Below are 23,068 nucleotides of genomic sequence, written 5' to 3' on the forward strand. Positions count from 1 at the left end.
CTGAATTGTATAGTCCTAATAAAGAATGATCAAACTAAATGAATTTAGATATCTAGAATTAGATATAAAAACTACTTGATTAAAATACGAAGACAGGAGAATCTCAAATAATAGTAATGTACATAATACTTGCTAATATTCATTATGTGTCAGGCACTGTGTTTTATGCTTCACATGGATTATCTCATTTAATCCCCTTATGTAGATATTATTATACCCATTTTACAGAAAAGGATGCTAAATCTTAGTATAACAGAGGCAAGGGTTCAAAATCAAGTCTGACACAGAAGACCACACCTTGAACACTATATTATGCAATTTCCCACACTAAAAATTATCTTTCAAGTAAGAACCAAAACCTTGAATAAAAAAAAAAGTGTTAACAAAAAATGATAATTGGTCTGCTAACTAAGTTAAAAAAATTTATCAATACTATTTAGCCGTTAGTGCTTTCCATTTTCAATAGCATAGTTTTTAAATAAACATGGCTTTGTTCTTTTATTGGGGAGCTAGATATTTTGAAAACACAGAGAATGAAATTGGAATATGACTGCTTCCATTACAAGAGAATACTCAGAAAAATACATGGGGAAAGGAAGAAGAACACCATCACAAATTTTATGTTGCTTCATTACCTTCTAAATCTCATACCAATTCTCACCAACTTCAAAGATGCATTTGCCCTGAAGATAAAATACATTGACTGAAATTCAAAATCTAGTAGTACTAGGCCCTAGATCCAAACATCATACTCACTCTATATTTTTCCTGTTAACCCATGTTCATACATGAATATTAGCTCATAAAATAGAACTTCTCATTCATAATATTATTTCTTAAATTTCTTTTAACTCTGACAATAAGTGAACAAGGAATGAGTGAGGCTGTCTCTCAACCAGATCAATTCTAAATTGTCTTTCTATGATTTGAAAGTCCCTACTTCTCATCTGTACTCACAAAATTGAGCCCAACAAACCTTCACGCAGTAGCTGCCAATGTCAGAGTAATGTGCCCTCTGCTTTGAGTAAATCAAGACAGAACATGACCTCTCCTCTCAAGGAGCTGACCCAGGTGATATACAGTCCTAAATCAGTCAAATATTAAACAAAACAAAAAGACTGCACGTGGCAACACATGACTATGTACCAGGTGAGTGGTTTAGATGAAAGAATAATAATAAGCCTCTAAAGTTAACAGGAGGAAAACAAAATAGGGACCTTGTGGTACTTCATGGAGAAGGTGAGGACCAGAACTAGGATCTGAATTTTGGGGGAAGGGGGAGCAAGTAGAGTGGTTGGAACAAGAGAGCAAAGAAATGAATGTGTATGTGATATTGGGAGCCAATGAATACACAAAATAACAGGACTTATAATTTACTCTTAGGCTGAAAATTAATAAAGTTAATTACATGTCAAATCAATCTGCCTTGAATTTAATTTTTTAAAAGATACAACAATCTAAGTAGGATAATTTATAAATAATGAAGTGAAATGGCAAATATGGTAATTCTTGCCATTATTTGATTTATATAAACAGCCAACTTCTATTTTCTAGCTACAAATAAACAGTTTATCTAGATTCACCAAAGTATTTGTTGAGGTCCCCTCCTCTGCCAGCCTCTAAGAAATAGGCACAAAAGGAAAAATTAATTTCATAATGCTATCATATTTTAACACTAAGATCAAAGGCTAATAAACTATATTGTCTGATTGTCATCTTAAAAAATATACCATGCTTTAGGTGTATGGCCCGGACTTAACAGAAGAATAAAATTCACCCAAGGCCATGGGCAGCTATTCCTATTCAGAAGCAAATTTTTTAAAACGTCATCAAGGAGACCTACATATGGAATTAATTATCACCTACTTTAAATTATCAGACACATTAATTTTAGGTCTGCAAATTTCAAAGGAAGCTAGACATGTCTGCATCGCTTTGAACACTCTGCGTAATATGAGAAATCTTTCCAGTCATCACCTTTTAGATTCTGGCCTCAGCTCATTTGTCAGTATCTTGATTTCTCCAGTTAAAGGCAGGAATATGGAAAGATGTTTTATATGTATATGTCACTCCAGAGTATCTTATTAACTTTGGATATTTTATTTTCATCTTTCACTTCCTGAAATTATCATAACTCTGCCATAATATCCTGACTCCACCTAAAGAGCATAGGTAAGACTGACAGTTCAAACTTTACTCCCAAACTGAGTTTCTGTAATTGTTTTCTAGCATACACATTACAAGATGATTCAACCTGACTTGAGTTCCAATGAAGGGGAAGAGCTGCACTGAACCACCTACCCAGGCCTCCATGACCATAACAAACACTTTTGAGATGGTATCTATGGCCAAGGGTAACATCTATGACTCAGACAGGCTGGCACCTGGGACCTGGGACCCTTAGCTGCAGTGCTTGCACCTGGACAAATGTCTCCTCGAGCAACAAAATACAAAGAAACTATAAAGGACTAAAAATAACTGTGCATGAGCAGCTGGGCAAATTATGGACAAGATACAAAGAGACCAAAAACCCAACAGCCACTTCTGAAGAGCCGGAAGCAAAAGCAAGGTACTGCGCATGCCCCCTGCACACAACATCACCAAAGGGGTGGGCAAACCACCTAAGGCACCTCTCCAGCCTGACCCCTGGACGCACCCCTAACCTCACCCCATATGAAGAACCAGTTCGCCCCCCACCCAGCAAGCAAGCGAGTGAGCAAGGGAACCTGTTACTTGTTCTCTCTCCCCCCTGCTGCAGCAGGGGCCCCAATAAAACCTTGCCTGAATTTCTTGTCTGGCCTCTGATCAATTCCTATTGATTAAGGAGGCCAAGAACCCTGGTAGGTAACATGACCGTAAGACGATCTCTTTAGTGTCAATTCAAAGTGAAATGATTTGAAGGATTGCCCAGGCCTTTCTCTTCCTCTTTAGACTTTTCTCTGAATCTGAGCTAATGGGCTTACTACCCTCATCTAGCATCAAAGAATAAAACAAGATGAAACTGATCAGTATATCTATTGTGTCAATACTATACATGACCTCTTCTGTTCTTCTGGAAACAAAAAAACAGCACCACGATCAGGACACTTTCTTACCTAGTCCAGCATTAGGCTGTCCTATAGCTCTGTGAGCAAGCCTAGAGACGTATTCTGCAGAAACGATACTTGCTGGTGGGAATTACCCCTCTACGCCACAGCTGTGGTGGCGGTGGCCTGTAAATAGCCAACTTTTACTTACTGACCCGACAGCAGCTTCCAGTAGCCCTCACTAGAGGAAATCCTACTCACATATTGTTAAAGGGGTTTCAAACTACAGAGAGAGATGAACCTGAGTGTTAATTCTCAGGGTTTTAGAAGAGTAGAGCTGAGACTCAGACCCAGGAATCACAAAACTGTTGCTGATGTCTGTGACATGTGCTAACTATAAATTATGATTTATTTAAGTATTATCAAATATTTATATATCACTATATATATTTATATATCACTACATATATTGTCAAGTATTGCCATATACACACACACACACACACAGATATATATATATATATATATATATATATATATACACACACACACAGAGAAAATATTTGAAACCATGATGAAATAAGTGATTCTCATATTAAGGATTATATGAGTATGTTTCTAAATGTCCCAAATTAGCCTTTATTATAAAGTTATTTAAAAAATTAAGCCACTTGATCAAATTTTCTTCTTAGATATTTTCTCCCAAACAAAAATATGTTTTGAAAATAGTTTCAGAGTGAAGATTTAAATGATGAGTCCTTTTTCTTTAATAATAAGGCAAGTCTTACAATTTAAAAAAATAAGAAAGGAAGTGCAGGAACACATAATAACCAAAGGTAAAGGCTTATTCCACCCAACAATTTCCCATAAAAATAAAAATTAACTTTTGTCTTATACACCAAAGCACAAAAAGGGCAAAAGTTCAACAACTGGAAACCTCTTTCAGAAAGATCAATAATTAAGAAGAAAATGGTGTGGTCAAAAGGTACAAACTTCTAGTAAGTCCCAGGGATGTAATGTATAGCATACGTTTGAAAAGTTGCTAAGACAGTAGGTCTTAAGAAAAAAAAGTTGTAACTATGTGTGGTAATAGATGTTAACTAGACTTACTGTGGTGATCACTTCATAATATATACAAATATCAAATCATTATGTTGTATACCTAAAACTAATACAATGTTGTTTCTTTTAAATAAAAATAACAAAAATGTGTCTATAAATTTTAGCCTTAATATGAGTGGATCACTCAAACTAAGACAAATTTTTAACTTGTGATAGTCACTGAAGAGAATTATATACAATTATATACAAGGTTTCTTTTTTAAAACAAAACAAATCAATTAACCCATTTCCCCTATCTCCCACATCCTGCCTCAGGCAACCACCAATCTGTTCTCTGTATCTGAGGTTTTGATTTTTTTTAAAGATTCCACATATAAGAGAGATCATACAGTATTTGTCTTTCTCTGTCTTATTTCACTTAGCATATTTTATTAGCACCTAGCATAATGCCCTTAAGGTCCATCTATGTTGTCACAAATGGTAAGATTTCACTCCTTTTTATGACTGAATAATATTCCATTGTATGTATGCATACACCACAATTTCTTTATCCATTCATCCATTAATGGATACTTAAGGTTGTTTCCATATTGTGGCTAATATAAATAATGCAGCAATGAATCTGTATATTTTTTCGGTATTATGGACATTTCAACAACATTAATTCTTCCAACCCATGAGAATGAAACATTTTTCGATTTATTTGTGTCTTCAATTACTCTCATCAATTTCTTTTAGTTTTTAGTGTGCAGGTCTTTCACCTCTTTGATTAAATTTATTCCTAAGGAGAGGAACCAAGATGGCGGAGTAGAAGGACGTGCTCTCACTCCCTCTTGCGAGAGCACCAGAATCACAACTAGCTGCTGGACAATCATCGACAGGAAGACACTGGAACTCACCAAAAAAGATACCCCACATCCAAAGACAAAGGAGAAGCCAAAATGAGACAGTAGGAGGGGTGCAATCAGAGTAAAATCAAATCCCATAACTGGTGGGTGGGTGACTCACAGACTGGTGAACACTTATACCACAGAAGTCCACCCACTGGAGTGAAGGTTCTGAGTCCCACGTCAGGCTTCCCAACCTGGGTCTGGCAACGGGAGGAGGAATTCATAGAGAATCAGACTTTGAAGCCTAGTGGGAATTGATTGCAGGACTTCGACAGGACTGGGGGAAACAGAGACCCCACTCTTGGAGGGCACACACAAAATAGTGTGTGCATCGGGACCCAGGGGAAGGAGCAGTGACCCCAGGGGAGACTGAACCAGACCTACCTGCTAGTGTTGGAAGGTCTCCTGCAGAGGTAGGGGGTGGCTCTGTTTCACCGTGGGGACAAGGACACTGGCAGCAGAAGTTGTGGGAAGTACTCCTTGGCGTGAGCCCTCCCAGAGTCTGTTATTAGCCCCACCAAAGAGCCCAGGTAGGCTCCAGTGTTGGGTTGCCTCAGGCAAAACAACCAACAGGGAGGGAACCCAGCCCCACCCATCAACAGTCAAGTGGATTAAAGTTTTACTGAGCTCTGACCACCACAGCAACAGTCTGCTCTACCTACAACCAGAGCCTCCCATCAAGCCTCTTAGATAGCCTCAACCACCAGAGGGCAAACAGCAGAAGCAAGAAAAACTATAATCCTGCAACCTGTGGAACAAAAACCACATTCACAGAAAGACAGAAAAGATGAAAAGGCAGAGGGCTATATACCAGATGAAGGAAAAAGATGAAACCCCAGAAAAACAACTAAATTAAGTGGAGATAGGCAACCTTCCAGAAAAAGAATTCAGAATAATGATGGTGAAGATGATACAGGACTTCAGAAAAAGAATGGAGGCAAAGATCAAGAAGATGCAAGAAATGTTTAACAAAGACCTAGAAGAATTAAAGAACAAACAAACAGAGATGAACAATACAATAACTGAAACGAAAACTACACTAGAAGGAATCAATAGCAGAATAACTCAGGCAGAAGAACGGATAAGTGATCTGGAAGACAGAATGGTGGAATTCACTGCTGTGGAACAGACTAAAGAAAAAAGAATGAAAAGAAATGAAGACAGCCTAAGAGACTTCTGGGACAACATTAAACGCAACAACATTCGCATTATAGGGGTCCCAGAAGGAGAAGAGAGAGAGAAAGGACCAGCGAAAATATTTGAAGAGATTATAGTTGAAAACTTCCCCAACATGGGAAAGGAAATAGCCACCCAAGTCCAGGAAGCGCAGCGAGTCCCATACAGGATAAACCCAAGGAGAAACACGCCGAGACACATAGTAATCAAATTGGCAAAAATTAAAGACAAAGAAAAATTATTGAAAGCAGCAAGGGAAAAACAACAAATAACATACAAGGGAACTCCCATAAGGTTAACAGCTGATTTCTCAGCAGAAACTCTACAAGCCAGAAGGGAGTGGCATGATATACTTAAAGTGATGAAAGAGAAGAACCTACAACCAAGATTACTCTACCCGACAAGGATCTCATTCAGATTTGATGGAGAAATCAAAAGCTTTACAGACAAGCAAAAGCTAAGAGAATTCAGCACCACCAAACCAGCTCTACAACAAATGCTAAAGGAACTTCTCTAAGTGGGAAACACAAGAAAAGAAAAGGACCTACAAAAACAAACCCAAAACAATTAAGAAAATGGTCATAAGAACATACATATCGATAATTACCTTAAACGTGAATGGATTAAATGCTCCAACCAAAAGACACAGGCTTGCTGAATGGATACAACAACAAGACCCCTATATATGTTGTCTACAAGAGACTCACTTCAGACCTAGGGACACATACAGACTGAAAGTGAGGGGATGGAAAAAGATATTCCATGCAAATGGAAATCAAAAGAAAGCTGGAGTAGCTATACTCATATCAGATAAAATAGACTTTAAAATAAAGAATGTTACAAGAGACAAGGAAGGACACTACATAATGATCAAGGGATCAATCCTAGAAGAAGATATAACAATTATAAACATATATGCATGCAACATAGGAGCACCTCAATACATAAGGCAACTGCTAACAGCTATAAAAGAGGAAATCGACAGTAACACAATAATAGTGGGGGACTTTAACACCTCACTTACACCAATGGACAGATCATCCAAAATGAAAATAAATAAGGAAACAGAAGCTTTAAATGACACAAAAGACCAGATAGATTTAATTGATATTTATAGGACATTCCATCCAAAAACAGCAGATTACACTTTCTTCTCAAGTGCTCATGGAACATCCTCCAGGATAGATCATATCTTGGGTCACAAATCAAGCTTTGGTAAATTTTTAAAAAATTGAAATCGTATCAGGTATCTTTTCCGAACACAATGCTATGAGACTACATATCAATTACAGGAAGAAATTTGTAAAAAATACAAACACATGGAGGCTAAACAATACGCTACTAAATAACCAAGAGATCACTGAAGAAATCAAAGAGGAAATCAAAAAATACCTAGAGACAAATGACAATGAAAACACGACGACCCAAAACCTATGGGATGCAGCAAAAGCAGTTCTAAGAAGGAAGTTTAGAGCTATACAAGCCTACCTTAAGAAACAAGAAAAATCTCAAGTAAACAATCTAACCTTACACCTAAAGAAACTAGAGAAAGAAGAACAAACAAAACCCAAAGTTAGCAAAAGGAAAGAAATCATAAAGATCAGAGTGGAAATAAATGAAATAGAAACAAAGAAAACAATAGCAAAGATCAATAAAACTAAAAGCTGGTTGAGAAGATAAACAAAATTGATAAGCCATTAGCCAGACTCATCAAGAAAAAGAGGGAGAGAACTCAAATCAATAAAATTAGACACCGCAGAAATACAAAGCATCCTAAGAGACTACTACAAGCAACTCTATGCCAATAAAATGGACAACCTGGAAGAAATGGACAAATTCTTAGAAAGGTATAACCTTCCAAGACTGAACCAGGAAGAAACAGAAAATATGAACAGACCAATCATAAGTAATGAAATTGAAACTGTGATTAAAAATCTTCCAACAAACAAAAGTCCAGGATCGGATGGCTTCACAGGTGAATTCTATCAAACATTTAGAGAAGAGCTAACACCCATCCTTCTCAAACTCTTCCAAAAAATTGCAGAGGAAGGAACACTCCCAAACTCATTCTATGAGGCCACCATCACCCTGATACCAAAACCAGACAAAGATACTACAAAAAAAGAAAATTACAGACCAATATCGCTGATGAATATAGATGCAAAAATCCTCAACAAAATACTAGCAAACAGAATCCAACAACACATTAAAAGGATCATACACCACGATCAAGTGGGATTTATCCCAGGGATGCAAGGATTCTTCAATATACACAAATCAATCAATGTGATACACCATATTAACAAATTGAAGAATAAAAACCATATGATCATCTCAATAGATGCAGAAAAATCTTCTGACAAAATTCAACACCCATTTAAGATAAAAACTCTCAAGAAAGTGGGCATAGAGGGAACCTACCTCAACATAATAAAGGCCATATACGACAAACCCATGGCAAACATCATTCTCAATGGTGAAAAACTGGAAGCATTTCCACTAAGATCAGGAACGAGACAAGGGTGTCCACTCTCACCACTATTATTCAACATAGTTTTGGAAGTCCTAGCCACGGCAATCAGAGAAGAAAAAGAAATAAAAGGAATACAAATTGGAAAAGAAGAAGTAAAGCTGTCACAGTTTGCACATGACACGATACTATACATAGAGAATCCTAAAGATGCTACCAGAAAACTACTAGAGCTAATCAATGAATTTGGTAAAGTAGCAGGATACAAAATTAACGCACAGAAATCTCTTGCATTCTTATACACTAGTGATGAAAAGTCTGAAAGAGAAATTATGCAAACACTCCCATTTACCATTGCAACAAAAAGAATAACATACCTAGGAATAAACCTACCTAGGGAGACAAAAGACCTGTATGCAGAAAACTATAAGACACTGATGAAAGAAATTAAAAATGATACCAACAGGTGGAGAGATATACCATGTTCTTGGATTGGAAGAATCAATATTGCGAAAATGACTATACTACCCAAAGCAAACTACAGATTCAATGCAATCCCTATCAAATTACCAATGGCATTTTTTATGGCACTAGAACAAAGCATCTTAAAATTTGTATGGAGACACAAAAGACCCCGAATAGCCAAAGCAGTCTTGAGGGAAAAAAACGGAGGTGGAGGAATCAGACTCCCTGACTTCAGACTATACTACAAAGCTACAGTAATCAAGACAGTATGGTACTGGCACAAAAACAGAAACATAGATCAATGGAACAAGATAGAAAGCCCAGAGATAAACCCACACACCTATGGTCAACTAATCTATGACAAAGGAGGCAAAGATATACGATGGAGAAAAGACAGTCTCTTCAATAAGTGGTGCTGGGAAAACTGGACAGGTACATGTAAAAGAATGAAATTAGAACACTCCCTAACACCATACACAAAAATAAACTCAAAATGGATTCGAGACCTAAATGTAAGACCGGACACTATAAAACTCCTAGAGGAAAACATAGGAAGAACACTCTTTGACATAAATCACAGCAAGATCTTTTTTGATCCACCTCCTAGAGTAATGGAAATAAAAACAAAAATAAACAAATGGGACCTAATGAAACTTAAAAGCTTTTGCACAGCAAAGGAAACCATAAACAAGATGAAAAGACAGCCCTCAGAATGGGAGAAAATATTTGCAAACGAATCAACGGACAAAGGATTAATCTCCAAAATACATAAACAGCTCATTCAGCTGAATATTAAAGAAACAAACAACCCAGTCCAAAAATGGGCAGAAGACCTAAATAGACATTTCTCCAAAGAAGACATACAGATGGCCAAGAAGCACATGAAAAGCTGCTCAACATCACTAATTATTAGAGAAATGCAAATCAAAACTACAATGAGGTATCACCTCACAGCAGTTAGAATGGGCATCATCAGAAAATCTAGAAACAACAAATGCTGGAGAGGGTGTGGAGAAAAGGGAACCCTCTTGCACTGTGGGAATGTAAATTGATACAGCCACTATGGAGAACAGTATGGAGGTTCCTTAAAACACTAAAAACAGATTTACCATATGATCCAGCAATCCCACTACTGGGCATATACCCAGAGAAAACCATAATTCAAAAAGACACATGCACCCCAATGTTCATTGCTGCACTATTTACAATAGCTAGGTCATGGAAGCAACCTAAATGCCCATCGACAGACAAATGGATAAAGAAGTTGTGGTACATATATACAATGGAATATTACTCAGCCATAAAAAGGAACGAAATTGAGTCATTTGTTGAGACGTGGATGGATCTAGAGACTGTCATACAGAGTGAAGTCAGAAAGAGAAAAACAAATTTCATATATTAATGCATGTATGTGGAAACTAGAAAAATGGTACAGATGAGCTGGTTTGCAGGGCAGAAGTTGAGACACTGATGTAGAGAACAGACATATGGACACCAAGGGGGGAAAACTGCGGTGGGGTGGGGATGGTGGTGTGCTGAATTGGGCGACTGGGATTGACATGTATACACTGATGTGTATAAAATTGATGACTAATAAGAACCTGCAGTATAAAAAAACAAACAAAACAACTAATACTAAACTTTTATTGGGTTATTTGTATGGAAATATGTTAATATAAATGTTTCAGACATTACGTGAAATTTCTAAAAATCTTATATGTTCTGGTATAATGTTATAAGTCATAATTCTAGTTATTACTTTAAAATGTATATCTCAGAAATAACTAGATTTCCTTGTCAATTGCACTATTATGAACTTTCATCAAATCTTTAACTGGTCATTTTTAAGTCTTTTGTCATTTACAGACTGTTCTGGGTGTACTCTGATGCTTTTGCAAATATGTTCCTATAAAAGGGGTTCATCTTCAAGGAATTCATAGAAAAGACTCTGACAAGTACAGGTTTCTGGTAACTGTACTGCTGAACTGAATGAATAAGCATTTTCAGAACTCTAATGAAAAACTGATGAACTCATAAAAGTGCTAACAAAAGATCAAAATGAAAAAAAAAATTAATTACATGGGACTGAGTGAACTGATGAGGATGATTATAATTTTTGTGACTTTCTGTTTGAATTAAAAAAAAAAAAATTCCAAAAAGAAAAAAAAAATTTATTCCTAGGTATCTTGTTCTTTTTGATGCAATTGTAAATGGGATTGTATTCTTAATTTCTCTTTGATAGTTCATTATTAGTGTATAGAAATGCAACAGATTTTTGTGTATTGATTTGTATCCTGCAACTTGACTGAATTTGCTTATTAGTTCTTTAACAGTTTTCTGATGGAGTCTTTAGGGTTTTCTATATATAATATGTATATTCATGTCATATGCAAATCATGACAGTTTTACTTCTTCATTTCCAATTTTGGATGCCTTTTGTTTCTTTTTCTTACCTAATTTATCTGGCTAAGACTTCCTATCTGGCTAAGACTGGCTAATACTATGTTGAATAAAAGTGGCAAGAGTGGGCATTATATTAGTGAAACTAATATAATGTTATATGTTACTGACATCTCAATAAAAAATTAAACTAAATTAAATTTAATTTAAAAAAGAAGAAAATGGCTTAAGAGTTTTCAAAGATAATACACAGCTTTTATCACTAAAGGTAGAAAGCATTTAAGATCCAAGATTTCCTGTACTAATATCTTATATCTCAGATTCATTACCAAGTGCCTTTGGTTTAATTCCTGGTTCTGCCTCTCTGTTATGTGACCTATGAGAATCCACCTCAACTCTATTCATTTTGAGAGAAGGGCCCTTCCAGCCCTAAAGATCTATGACTCTCTGAGTTGTCACCAACCGTGGATGCACTTTTTTTCGAAGCTCTAAATTAATTAAGTTAAAGATACATGATCAGCTCTTCCAAAACACTGTATCAATAGTCTTTAGAAATAATTGAGAATACTCATTAGACCTGAAATCCCTCAAGTCTTGAGGATGTTTCTTTAGGGCTTCACTTGAAAAAAAAAAAACCTTTCTTCATCTCAGTTCTTTTTCCGGCCACTGACTTTTTTCTTCTGGATGCATTGGGTCTTCGTTGCTGCGCGCAGGCTTTCTCTAGTTGTGGTGAGCGGGGGCTACTCTTCGTTGCGGTGCAAGGGCTTCTCATTGAGGTAGCTTCTCTTGTTGTGGAGCACAGGCTCTAGTGTGCTGGCTTCAGTAGTTGTGTCTCGCGAGCTCTAGAGCACAGGCTCAGTACTTGTGGCGTTCGGGCTTAGTTGCTCCGCGGCATGTGGGATCTTCCCGGACCAGGGCTCAAACCCGTGTCCCCTGCATTGGCAGGCGGATTCTTAACCACTGCGCCACCAGGGAAGTCCCCGGCCACTGACTTTTAATTAGACCACAGATCTTTTAAGTACATGGAGTGATATTATAAAATGATTAAACACTAAAAACATCACATGCACTTTTAAATGTGCTATTGTTTAGCAAGTACATTTTTAAGTTAACTGCTGTAGAGGTGGGAATTTTAACATTTTCAAAGTCAGGTTTCTGTAATTCTCCACATCAGAAACAAAGATAAAAGGGAATTTGTAAAACTAGGATACTCTGATATTATCAAAAAATTTGGAAGATGGAGAGGCCCTACTTGCCAAATGTGACATCTGTGTGGCTAAAGGAATAAGACCTTATTTGTCTATATTTCTACCGGAAATAATTAAGAAATAGTCAAGTCAGCAAACATTCGGTGTACAGCTCTGCTGGAAACAGACATGAACTAAACAAGGTCAAATATTAACTCTGCTGAGAGCAGTTGTTCTCATCCTTGGCTGCACGTTAGAATTCCCGGGCAGTTTAGAAAAATCTCAACACCACAGCCTCCCTCTAGACAATTAAGTCAGAATCTCTAGGGGTAGAGCCCAGGCATCAGTACTGTTTTTTAAATTCCTCAAATCTAACGTGCAGCCAAGATTGAGAATTTATGGCTGGGGAACAATACCAGCAGTATACTTACAACTCAGAATCAGAATGCATAGTAAAGCAATTCAGTACTTTTAGAATTATGGCTAACAAATCTACAGAAGCTTCCTGGGAAAAGTAGGCTGAAGGCACAGCCCTGAAATATAGGTAGTTAAGAAAGGTACCATATATGTTTGTGGGTATGTATGTAAGTAGAGAGGATGCATACTAGATATGTAAACAGCATACACTAAGACTCAGGTACATCAAAGGAGATGGCATGATTGCAAAAAAAAGAGCTGACCACTACTTTATAATAGCTGACCTAGACATGCAATTCCATTCAGCTCACTACTTGGTTACCATGGAAGGCAGAAGAGCAAGACCTGCATCTTTCCACACTGCTGTTGTAACACTAATAGTTTAGTCTGTGACTCTTCTCAGTCTCCTTGATATACTCCCGAGAAGTTTTGGAGTCCAATGGCTTTATTACCCTTCTTTAGTATTACCAGCACTTCACTAGTAATAACATGAGGTATCACTTATTGAGGGTTTAATCTTTGCCAAGCACTATGCTAAGTTTTTTATTTGCATGACTACCTTCTGAGTTAGGTCCTAGTGTCAATATCTCTATTTTTTTAAATGAGGAAGCTGAGACTTAGGTAAATACCTAGCCAAAGTCACAAATTCACTGGTAGGAGTACCAGAGTACACAGTGATTCTATCTCTTGACCCTGAATACAATGGCATTCCTTTACGGCAGATTACACTCCTACTCACTCACACACTCCTTTCTTCCTTCCTTATCTAATATATATATACATATATTCTGTAAATATTTATATACTCGTACACACACATATTCATACATACACACATATTTAAATGAATGTATTGAGCGTGAGGCAGGGGGGAAAAGGAAATGAAAAGTATTGAAGGATACATGTAGGATTTCCATGAGTATGTTGACTCTTCAGAGAGAAAGAAATGTTGATACAAGGGAAGGGATCAGAGCCAGAGACACCAAGAATCTCCAAGAGAAGCATAATATTAATTCTCATGATTTTCAACAAGCTCATATACCCCAAACCCCCATGGGCTCTGATTCCTCAATTTCTCCAGCCAGAGGTCTTGAGAGAAAAAGAGTGTGGGAAGTGGGTGATTTAGAGTCTCCTCTTGGGCACTGAGAATGAGGTGCTACTCCCCTCTTCCCAATCCTTTCATGTCTGTGGTCATTCTTCATTTTTCATTTCCTGGATTTAACCAGAATCCTTCCTCCAGAGGAAGCTGAAGTGAGAAGAGAGTTTACGTATGTAGGGAGGGGAAGAGAGGCAGTTGTGTCACCATGCTCCAACTTGAAACTTTCTTAAATGCAAGACTTGAGGTACATAGTATCAATATTATAATTGCCATAACAAAATCCATGTCACATTTTACATGTCTGCATAAGTTCCTAAAATGTATCTTCACTGACTTAATTAGCATTTTAATAGCTTAAGGTTAATTATGGTATTAGTTGAACACTTCCTTTGCCCTCTCATCTTAGGAATCTTTACAAAAATTGCTAAGAAAATTAGTCTACTTCTTGATCCAGAGAAATAACCTGTATTGCTGCATATTATTCCTTCCATTGACAACTCAATCCATGGTCACGTGATTAGGGGCAGAAACTGGTCAAAGGTCTTTTAAAAATTTAAGGCAACCCTCAGGGTTTCCCTTTTATCCCAAAGAAAATGAGATTTAGACAAATGATTACAACCAGTTGAGGGTTAAGCTAGGATCACAATTTCCAATTCTTGGCTTCACATGTTAAGCAAATTCCCCTCTGCATGACATATACATCTATATACATTAAATTGAAACCAACGAGGGAACTGACATGGAAAATAAATAGTATATAATGCCAGGAATATTTTAAAATGTGAAAGCTGAACAAAAGACTACAGGGAATCCTTCTCAAACTCTTCCAAAATATAGCAGAGGGAGGAACACTCGCAAACTAATTCGACGAGGCCACCATCACCCTGATACCAAGACCAGACAAAGATGTAACAAAGAAAGAAAACTACAGGCCAATATCACTGATGAACACAGATGCAAAAATCCTCAACAAAATACTAGCAAACAGAATCCAATAGCACATTAAAAGGATTACACACCATGACCAAGTGGAGTTTATCCCAGGAATGCAAGGATTCTTCAATATATGCAAATCAATCAATGTGATACACGATATTAACAAACTGAAGGATAAAAACCATATGATCATCTCAATAGATGCAGAAAAAGCTTTTGACATAATAAACATAGAACATAATATACATAATAAAACATAATAAAACATAGAACATAAACATAATAAAAGCTATATATGACAAACCCACAGCCAACATCGTCCTCAATGGTGAAAAACTGAAACCATTTCCACTAAGATCAGGAACAAGACAAGGTTGCCCACTCTCACCACTATTATTCAACATAGTTTTGGAAGTTTTAGCCACAGCAATCAGAGAAGAAAAAGAAATAAAAGGAATCCAAATCGGAAAAGAAGAAGTAAAGCTGTCACTGTTTGCAGATGACATGATACTATACATAGAGAATACTAAAGATGCTACCAGAAAACTACTAGGGCTAATCAATGAATTTGGTAAAGTAGCAGGATACAAAATTAATGTACAGAAATCTCTTGCATTCCTATACACTAATGATGAAAACTCTGAAAGAGAAATTATGGAAACACTCCCATTTACCACTGCAACAAAAAGAATAAAATACCTAGGAATAAACCTACCTAAGGAGACAAAAGACCTGTATGCAGAAACCTATAAGAAACTGATGAAAGAAATTAAAGATGATACAAATAGATGGAGAGATATACCATGTTCTTGGATTGGAAGAATCAACATTGTGAAAATGACTCTGCTACCCAAAGCAATCTACAGATTCAATGCAATCCCTATCAAACTACCAATGGCATTTTTCACAGAACTAGAACAAAAAATTTCACAATTTGTATAGACACACAAAAGACCCCGAATAGCCAAAGCAATCTTGAGAAAGAAAAATGGAGCTGGAGGAATCAGGCTCCCTGACTTCAGACTATACTACAAAGCTACAGTAATCAAGACAGCATGGTACTGGCACAAAAACGGAAATATAGATCAATGGAACAGGATAGAAAGCCCAGAGATAAACCCATGCACATATGGTCACCTTATCTTTGATAAAGGAAGCAAGAATATACAAGGGAGAAAAGACAGTCTCTTCAATAAGTGGTGCTGGGAAAACTGGACAGCTACATGTGAAAGAATGAAATTAGAACACTCCCTAACACCGTACACAAAAATAAGCTCAAAATGGATTAAAGACCTAAATGTAAGGCCAGACACTATAAAACTTAGAGGAAAACATAGGCAGAACACTCTATGACATAAATCACAGCAAGATCCTTTTTGACCTACCTCCTAGAGAAATGTACATAAAAACAAAAATAAATGGGACCCAAAGAAACTTAAAAGCTTTTGCACAGCAAAGGAAACCATAAACAAGACGAAAAGACAATGCACAGAATGGGAGAAAATATTTGCAAATGAAGCAACTGACAAAGGATTAATCTCCAAAATTTACAAGCAGCTCATGCAGCTTAATATCAAAAAAACAAACAACTCAATCCAAAAATGGGCAGAAGACCTAAGTAGACATTTCTCCAAAGAAGATATACAGATTGCCAACAAACACATGAAAGAATGTTCAGCATCAGTAGTCATTAGAGAAATGTAAATCAAAACTACAATGAGGTATCACGTCACACCAGTCAGAATGGCCTTCATCAAAAAATCTAGAAACAATAAATGCTGGAGAGGGTGTGGAGAAAAGGGAACACTCTTGCACTGTTGGTGGGAATGTAAATTGATACAGCCACTATGGAGAACAGTATGGAGGTTCCTTAAAAAACTAAAAAGAGAACTACCATACAACCCAGCAATCCCACTACTGGGCATATACCCTGAGAAAACCATAGTTCAAAAAGAGTCATGTACCACAAGGTTCACTGCAGCTCTATTTCCAATAGCCAGGACATGGAAGCAACCTAAGTGTCCATTGACAGATGAATGGAGAAAGAAGATGTGGCACGTATATACAATGGAATATTACTCAGCCATAAAAAGAAACAAAATTGAGTTATTTGTAGTGAGGTGGATGGACCTAGAGTCTGTCATACAGAGTGAAGTAAGTCAGAAAGAGAAAAACAAATACCGTATGTTAGCACATATATATGGAATCTAAAAAAAAAAAAAAAAAAAAAAGACTAGAGGGAAAAGTTACTGAACAAAGAAAATGAGAATTCTTAATCAAGAGGGTTTTTTTAATTAAGCAATCTTTTTTTAGTTAGAAACCTAAAATTTAAGCAGCAAATCATATTCAACGGAAAGGTTGTTCAACCATGGGCTGCTACATAAATTACAGACATTCTCTGATTATAACGAATGACTTGGTTAATAAATGGCCAAATTAATTAAACATGCAATTCAAAAAAATAATCAAAGTCTGTTGTTGCTATTGCTGTTTTTTTACCTGGTTGCCAAAGAGGTTGAATCCATTAATTGCTTCTACAGCTGCTTTTGCTAAGCCAACAGAGCTACAAGAGAAAAGGAAATACTTTATAACTCTGATGCATCTGGCTACAAAATAAGAACCATTATCTGGTGAATATTCACAGGCATGTTTCTTTATTAACACTTATAACATCTTCCCTAAGAAGAATAATGTCTAAGAAACTTTAGTCTGACATTTCACTATTTTAATTTTCCTTTCTTATAGTTAGTGACCCTCAGGAAAAAATATTTCTAAGTTCACTTTGATCTAGACAAATGGTCATACTATTGATGGGAGTAGTCTTAACTCCAGTATCATTTATATTCACTAACTCAAGGAAAAAAAAAAAAGATTAAGTTTAGAGGAAGGTGTACTGTGATGACATGTGCACAGCAACACCAGGTTGGGCATCATTAGTTCAGACCAACTAACAGAGCTTTTCTGACGTCAATTCTGAGCCCTAGAAAAGATTCTGCATGCCATACACTTACCACAGAGTGTAGTTTAATATACCCATTCAAATACTCTTTGCTTAGGGTCCAATAAAATAGGCATTATTTTATGCTCACAGAGCAAATGATCATCATACCTCTCATTTTTTGCTATATTCTTCTCTTTGAAATAAAATGTGTACCCCTTTGGCCTCTCAAATGCCTCAAACAATAGTGCTGGAAAATGGGAAGACCCAAATTTCATTAAAAATATGACACTGTCATCTTATAAATATCAATCTTCAAATATTTTAGATCTAATGTCTAGTTTATTTTACTTATTGCAATTTTTTTGTTTTTTCTCAAAGAAACTGCATATTCCATTAATTATTTAAAATTAATGACCTGTCATCATTTCTCTAAAGCAGTGATTATCAAAGTGTGGTTCCCAGAGCAGCAGCATTACCTGGAAACTTGCCAGTTCTCACTGCTCTCTGGGACTGGGGTGTTAACCAGCCCTCCACGTGCTTGAATGGACTTTAAATTTGAGAACCACTGTTCTAAGCTATTCCTGTCATCACGATCTATATTTTCTATGGGTTGTTTTACATGAAATGTTAAGGCAAGTAAGCATTAATTTTACTATAGGATAGCAAATAGGTGGGAAACATTTAAAAATACATGAATGGGAAGGAATATACCCATTATTTTATAACTTTAAATGAAACAGAACCTTTAAAAATTGTGAATCACTATGTTGTACACCTGCAACTTATATAATGTTGTACATCAACTATACATCGATTTTAAAAAAGGATAATTAATGTATGGAGATAGTGATCAGGTGGAAGATAAAGAGAGGAAAACAAAAAATTATAATTCAATGCCCTAATTGGCATACCTGAGAAACTTTTGACACATTAACTCTTAGATGCCTATTTTAAGTTTTAAAATACCTTGGAATTGATAAAGCAATGCAGTTTATAGGAATAAAGTGAAATCCACGACCTCAAAGATGAGCTAAGAGAAGGAACAGATTTTTTTTTTGTTTTTATTACAAAAGTAAAAGCACAAAGGTGAGTGACTCATACTATAAGATTTTACTCATAGCCAATATGATCACAGATATAGAAAATCCTAAAGAATCTACAAAAATGTGCTACTGGAGCTATTAAGGACATCTGGCAAGGTCCTAGGAGACAAGATCACTATCAAAATCAATTTTATTTCTACAAACTAGCCATGGACATCTGGAAATTTAAAGTTAAAAATAAATACCACTTACTATCACATGAAATAACATGAAATATTTTAGCATAAACTTAACAAAATATATGCAAGACCTGAACACTGAAAAACATTTCTGAAAAAATTAAAGAAGACCTAAATAAATAAAGAGCTATCCCATGTTCACAGATTGGAAAACTGAAGATCATTAAGATGTCAGTTCTCTCCAAAATGATCTATAGATTCAATGCAATCCCAATCAAAATATCAACAGGCATTTTTGTAGAAATTGACTAGCTAATTCTATAATGTATGTGAAAATGTAAAGTCCTGGGATAGTAAAAAAGTTTTTTTAAAGGAGAGCAAAGTTGAAGGACTACTTCAGAGGCAGATGAGCTCCACGACTATGAAGGCAAAAGAAGAAATTTCTGAAAAGATGAGAAGAATCTGTGGTAGCGTAGAATAGTTCTCCTTGGTTTTAAATAAAGTTGTTTATTCCTTAAAAAAAAAAAAAGCTGAAGGACTACTTGATTTCATGACTTACCATAAAGCAACAATTATCAGTGCAGTATAGTATGGGTCAGGGCAGACATATAAATCAATAAAATAGTCTAGAAATAAACCCATATGTATATGATCAAAGAGCCAGGTAATTCAATGGGGTAAGAATAGTCTTTAATGGTGTTGGAATAATGAAATATCCATATGGAAAAAAAATGAACCTCAATCTTTGCCTCACACTGTACACTAAAGCTAATTTGAAATAGATCATAGACTTAAATGTAAAACCTAAAACTATAAATCTTTTAGAGCCTAGGAAAAAATCTTCACAATTTTGAAGTGGCAAAAATTTCTTAAACACATAAAACACTAACCATAAAAAATTCTGATAAATTAGACTTCATCAGAATTAATATCTCTGATATTCAAAAGATACCATTAATAAAATGAAAAGGCAAGTTATGCTCTAGAAGAAAATATTTGTAAAACACATATCTCACAAAAGACTTGTATCCAGAATACACAAAGAACTCTTAAAACTCAGTAAGAATACAAACAACCCATTTTCAAAGTGAGAAAAATATTTGAACAGACACTTCAAAATGAAGATATATGAAGATACATAGATGCCACATGAAAAGATGCTCAATAAAATTAGTCAACAGGAAAATACAAATTAAAATTACCACATACTCATAAGAATGATTAAAAATAAAAATACTAACAATACCAACTGTAGACAAAGATGTGGAGCAACTGAAATACCTACCATACATTATTGGTAGGAATGAAAAATGGTAAATTCCTTTCAGAAAACAGTTTGGCAGTTTCTTAAAAAGTTAAAACACACTTATTATATAACTCAGGAATTCTACTCTTAGGTATTTTCCAAGAGATATAAAAATACATGTTAACAAAAAGATCTGGATCCAAATATTCATGACAGTTTTATTTTTAATAGCCCCAAACTGTCAACAACCCAAATTCCTATCAACAGAAAATGGATAAACCAAACTGAGATTTATCTGTACAATGGGATACTACTTGTCAATAAAAAGGAACAAAAGACTAAAAAAAATTAAATGAAATACATGAACGGGAAGGTGGAGTTGACATAATTTTCCTTATTCCTCTAAGTACTATGAAAAACCCTGGACATTGCATAAACAAAGATAAAAAGGCTCAGAAAAATGGAAAGAAGGCAGACTGCCTAGGAACCTCAGGATTCTAGGAACAGCACTACGGTGAGTCTCCTGAGTATCCTTTTTGCTCCTTTTTGCCTCATATATACCAGACATAGAGCTGAAGAAACCAACAACTAGGAAATGCAGGTAGGTGCATACAAAAAGTCCCCAACAGGGCTTCCCTGGTGGTGCAGTGGTTGAAAATCCGCCTGCCAATGCAGGGGACACGGGTTCGAGCCCTGGTCTGGGAAGATCCCACATGCCACAGAGCAACTGGGCCCGTGAGCCACAACTACTGAGCCTGCGCGTCTGGAGCCTGTGCTCCGTAACAAAAGAGGCTGCGATAGTGAGAGGCCCGTGCACCGCGATGAAGAGTGGCCCCTGCTTGCTGCAACTAGAGAAAGCCCTCGCACAGAAACAAAGACCCAACACAGCCAAAAATAAATAAATTAATTAAAAAAAAAAAAAAGAAAAGAAAAAATGACTACTATCTTAAAAAAAAAAAAATCCCCAACAAAAGCCAATGGAACAGGAAAAGGGCAGCCTAGCGAAATAGAAAACTTTTAGACAATAACCACTCAAAAAAACTGTGACCTTACCCCCACCCACCCCTGCAAATGCTGAGTGGGAAATTTAGACTTCTACGCTCCTGAGTCTATAATGAGGAACTGCATCCAACATCCAACTGCCTCAGTTGTGGTGGTGCCAGAAAAATCCAAGGAGGAAGTCAAGACTTTCATTCCTGATGGATGACAAAAGTCTCCCCTCTCACACCTCAGTGTCAGTGGAGATCACACAGGGTGCCTAAACTTTCATTCCCACCCATCAGTAATTAGGTGAATCTCCCCTTCCTCTTGGGATGGCACCAGAGGACGTCCAGTGGAGAATTAAAACTTTCACTAATGCCAAGCTGCAAAGCGGCCACACCCTTTCCCTGTCATGTAAGTGGAGGTCAACTGGAAATCAGTAATGAGGTACTTCCATCTTTCCCAGCCAGGGAGGTATTAATGGAAGCCTACTGGGGAGCTAGACATAACAACCCAGACCCAGCAGTAATGAAGAGTCTCCATCTTGGGTGTCAACAAAAAAAAAACCTGGCCTTACATTCTCACCTGGCAGTAATGGGGTGATGTGCCTACCCCCTTCCCCTGCCAGAGTGGTGGCAAAAAATACAGCTAAAATAAAAAATTGAAGTCCCCAGGGTCTTATAATACCCCAAAAGTCCATGTCTCAATAATAATAATTTAAAAAAACCACTCATCATATCTAGGAACAGGACTATCTCAAACTGAATAAAAAAGGGCAATCAGGGGCTTCCCTGGTGGCGCAGTGGTTGAGAATCTGCCTGCCAATGCAGGGGACATGGGTTCGAGCCCTGGTCTGGGAAGATCCCACATGCCGCGGAGCAACTAGGCCCGTGAGCCACAACTACTGAGCCTGCACGTCTGGAGCCTGTGCTCCGCAACAAGAGAGGCCGCGAAAGTGAGAGGCCCGCGCACCACGATGAAGAGTGGCCCCCGCTTGCTGCAACTAGAGAAAGCCCACGCACAGAAACAAAGACCCAACACAACCATAAATAAATAAATAAATAAATAAATAAATAAATAAATAAATAAATAAATAAAATTTTTTAAAAAAAGGGCAATCAATAGATAGTAACACTGAGACAAAAGAGATGTGAGAATTATCTCAGATTTTAAAGCACCCATGACAAAAAGGTTTCAGTGAGGAATTGTGAATATGACTGAAACAAATGAAAAGAGAAAGTCTCAGCTAAGAAACAGAAAGTCTCAGCAAAGTTTTTAAACTGAAAAATACAATAATCAAAAACTCAGTGAACAGGATGAAGGAGACAGAAGAAAGAATAGCTAAACTGGAAGATAAAACAATAGAAATTATCAAATCTGAACAAAAGAGAGAAAATAGACTGAAAAACACAAACGAAGAGAACCTCAGGGACCTGTGGGACTTTAACAAAGATTTAACATTCATGTCATTGGACTTCCTGAAGGAGAGGAGAGAAAGGACAGAATTAAAAAAAAAAAAAAAAAAAAAAAAGCACTTGAAACAATGGCAG

General features: G+C 36.5%; 1 protein-coding gene across 4 annotated transcripts in view; it reads right to left on the reverse strand.

The window, feature by feature from the left end:
- Window positions 1-23,068, reverse strand: part of PHKB (phosphorylase kinase regulatory subunit beta) — a 220,649-nt gene that overhangs the window by 114,088 nt on the left and 83,493 nt on the right. For all 4 annotated transcript variants that reach the window (XM_061174410.1, XM_061174411.1, XM_061174412.1 and 1 more), the window contains one exon: window positions 17,628-17,691. In XM_061174410.1, the coding sequence (XP_061030393.1) occupies window positions 17,628-17,691 (64 nt within the window). The remainder of the gene's footprint in view (window positions 1-17,627; window positions 17,692-23,068) is intronic.

The sequence above is a fragment of the Eubalaena glacialis genome, chromosome 18, assembly GCF_028564815.1.
Source record: "Eubalaena glacialis isolate mEubGla1 chromosome 18, mEubGla1.1.hap2.+ XY, whole genome shotgun sequence".
In the NCBI taxonomy this organism is placed as follows: Eukaryota; Metazoa; Chordata; class Mammalia; order Artiodactyla; family Balaenidae; genus Eubalaena; species Eubalaena glacialis.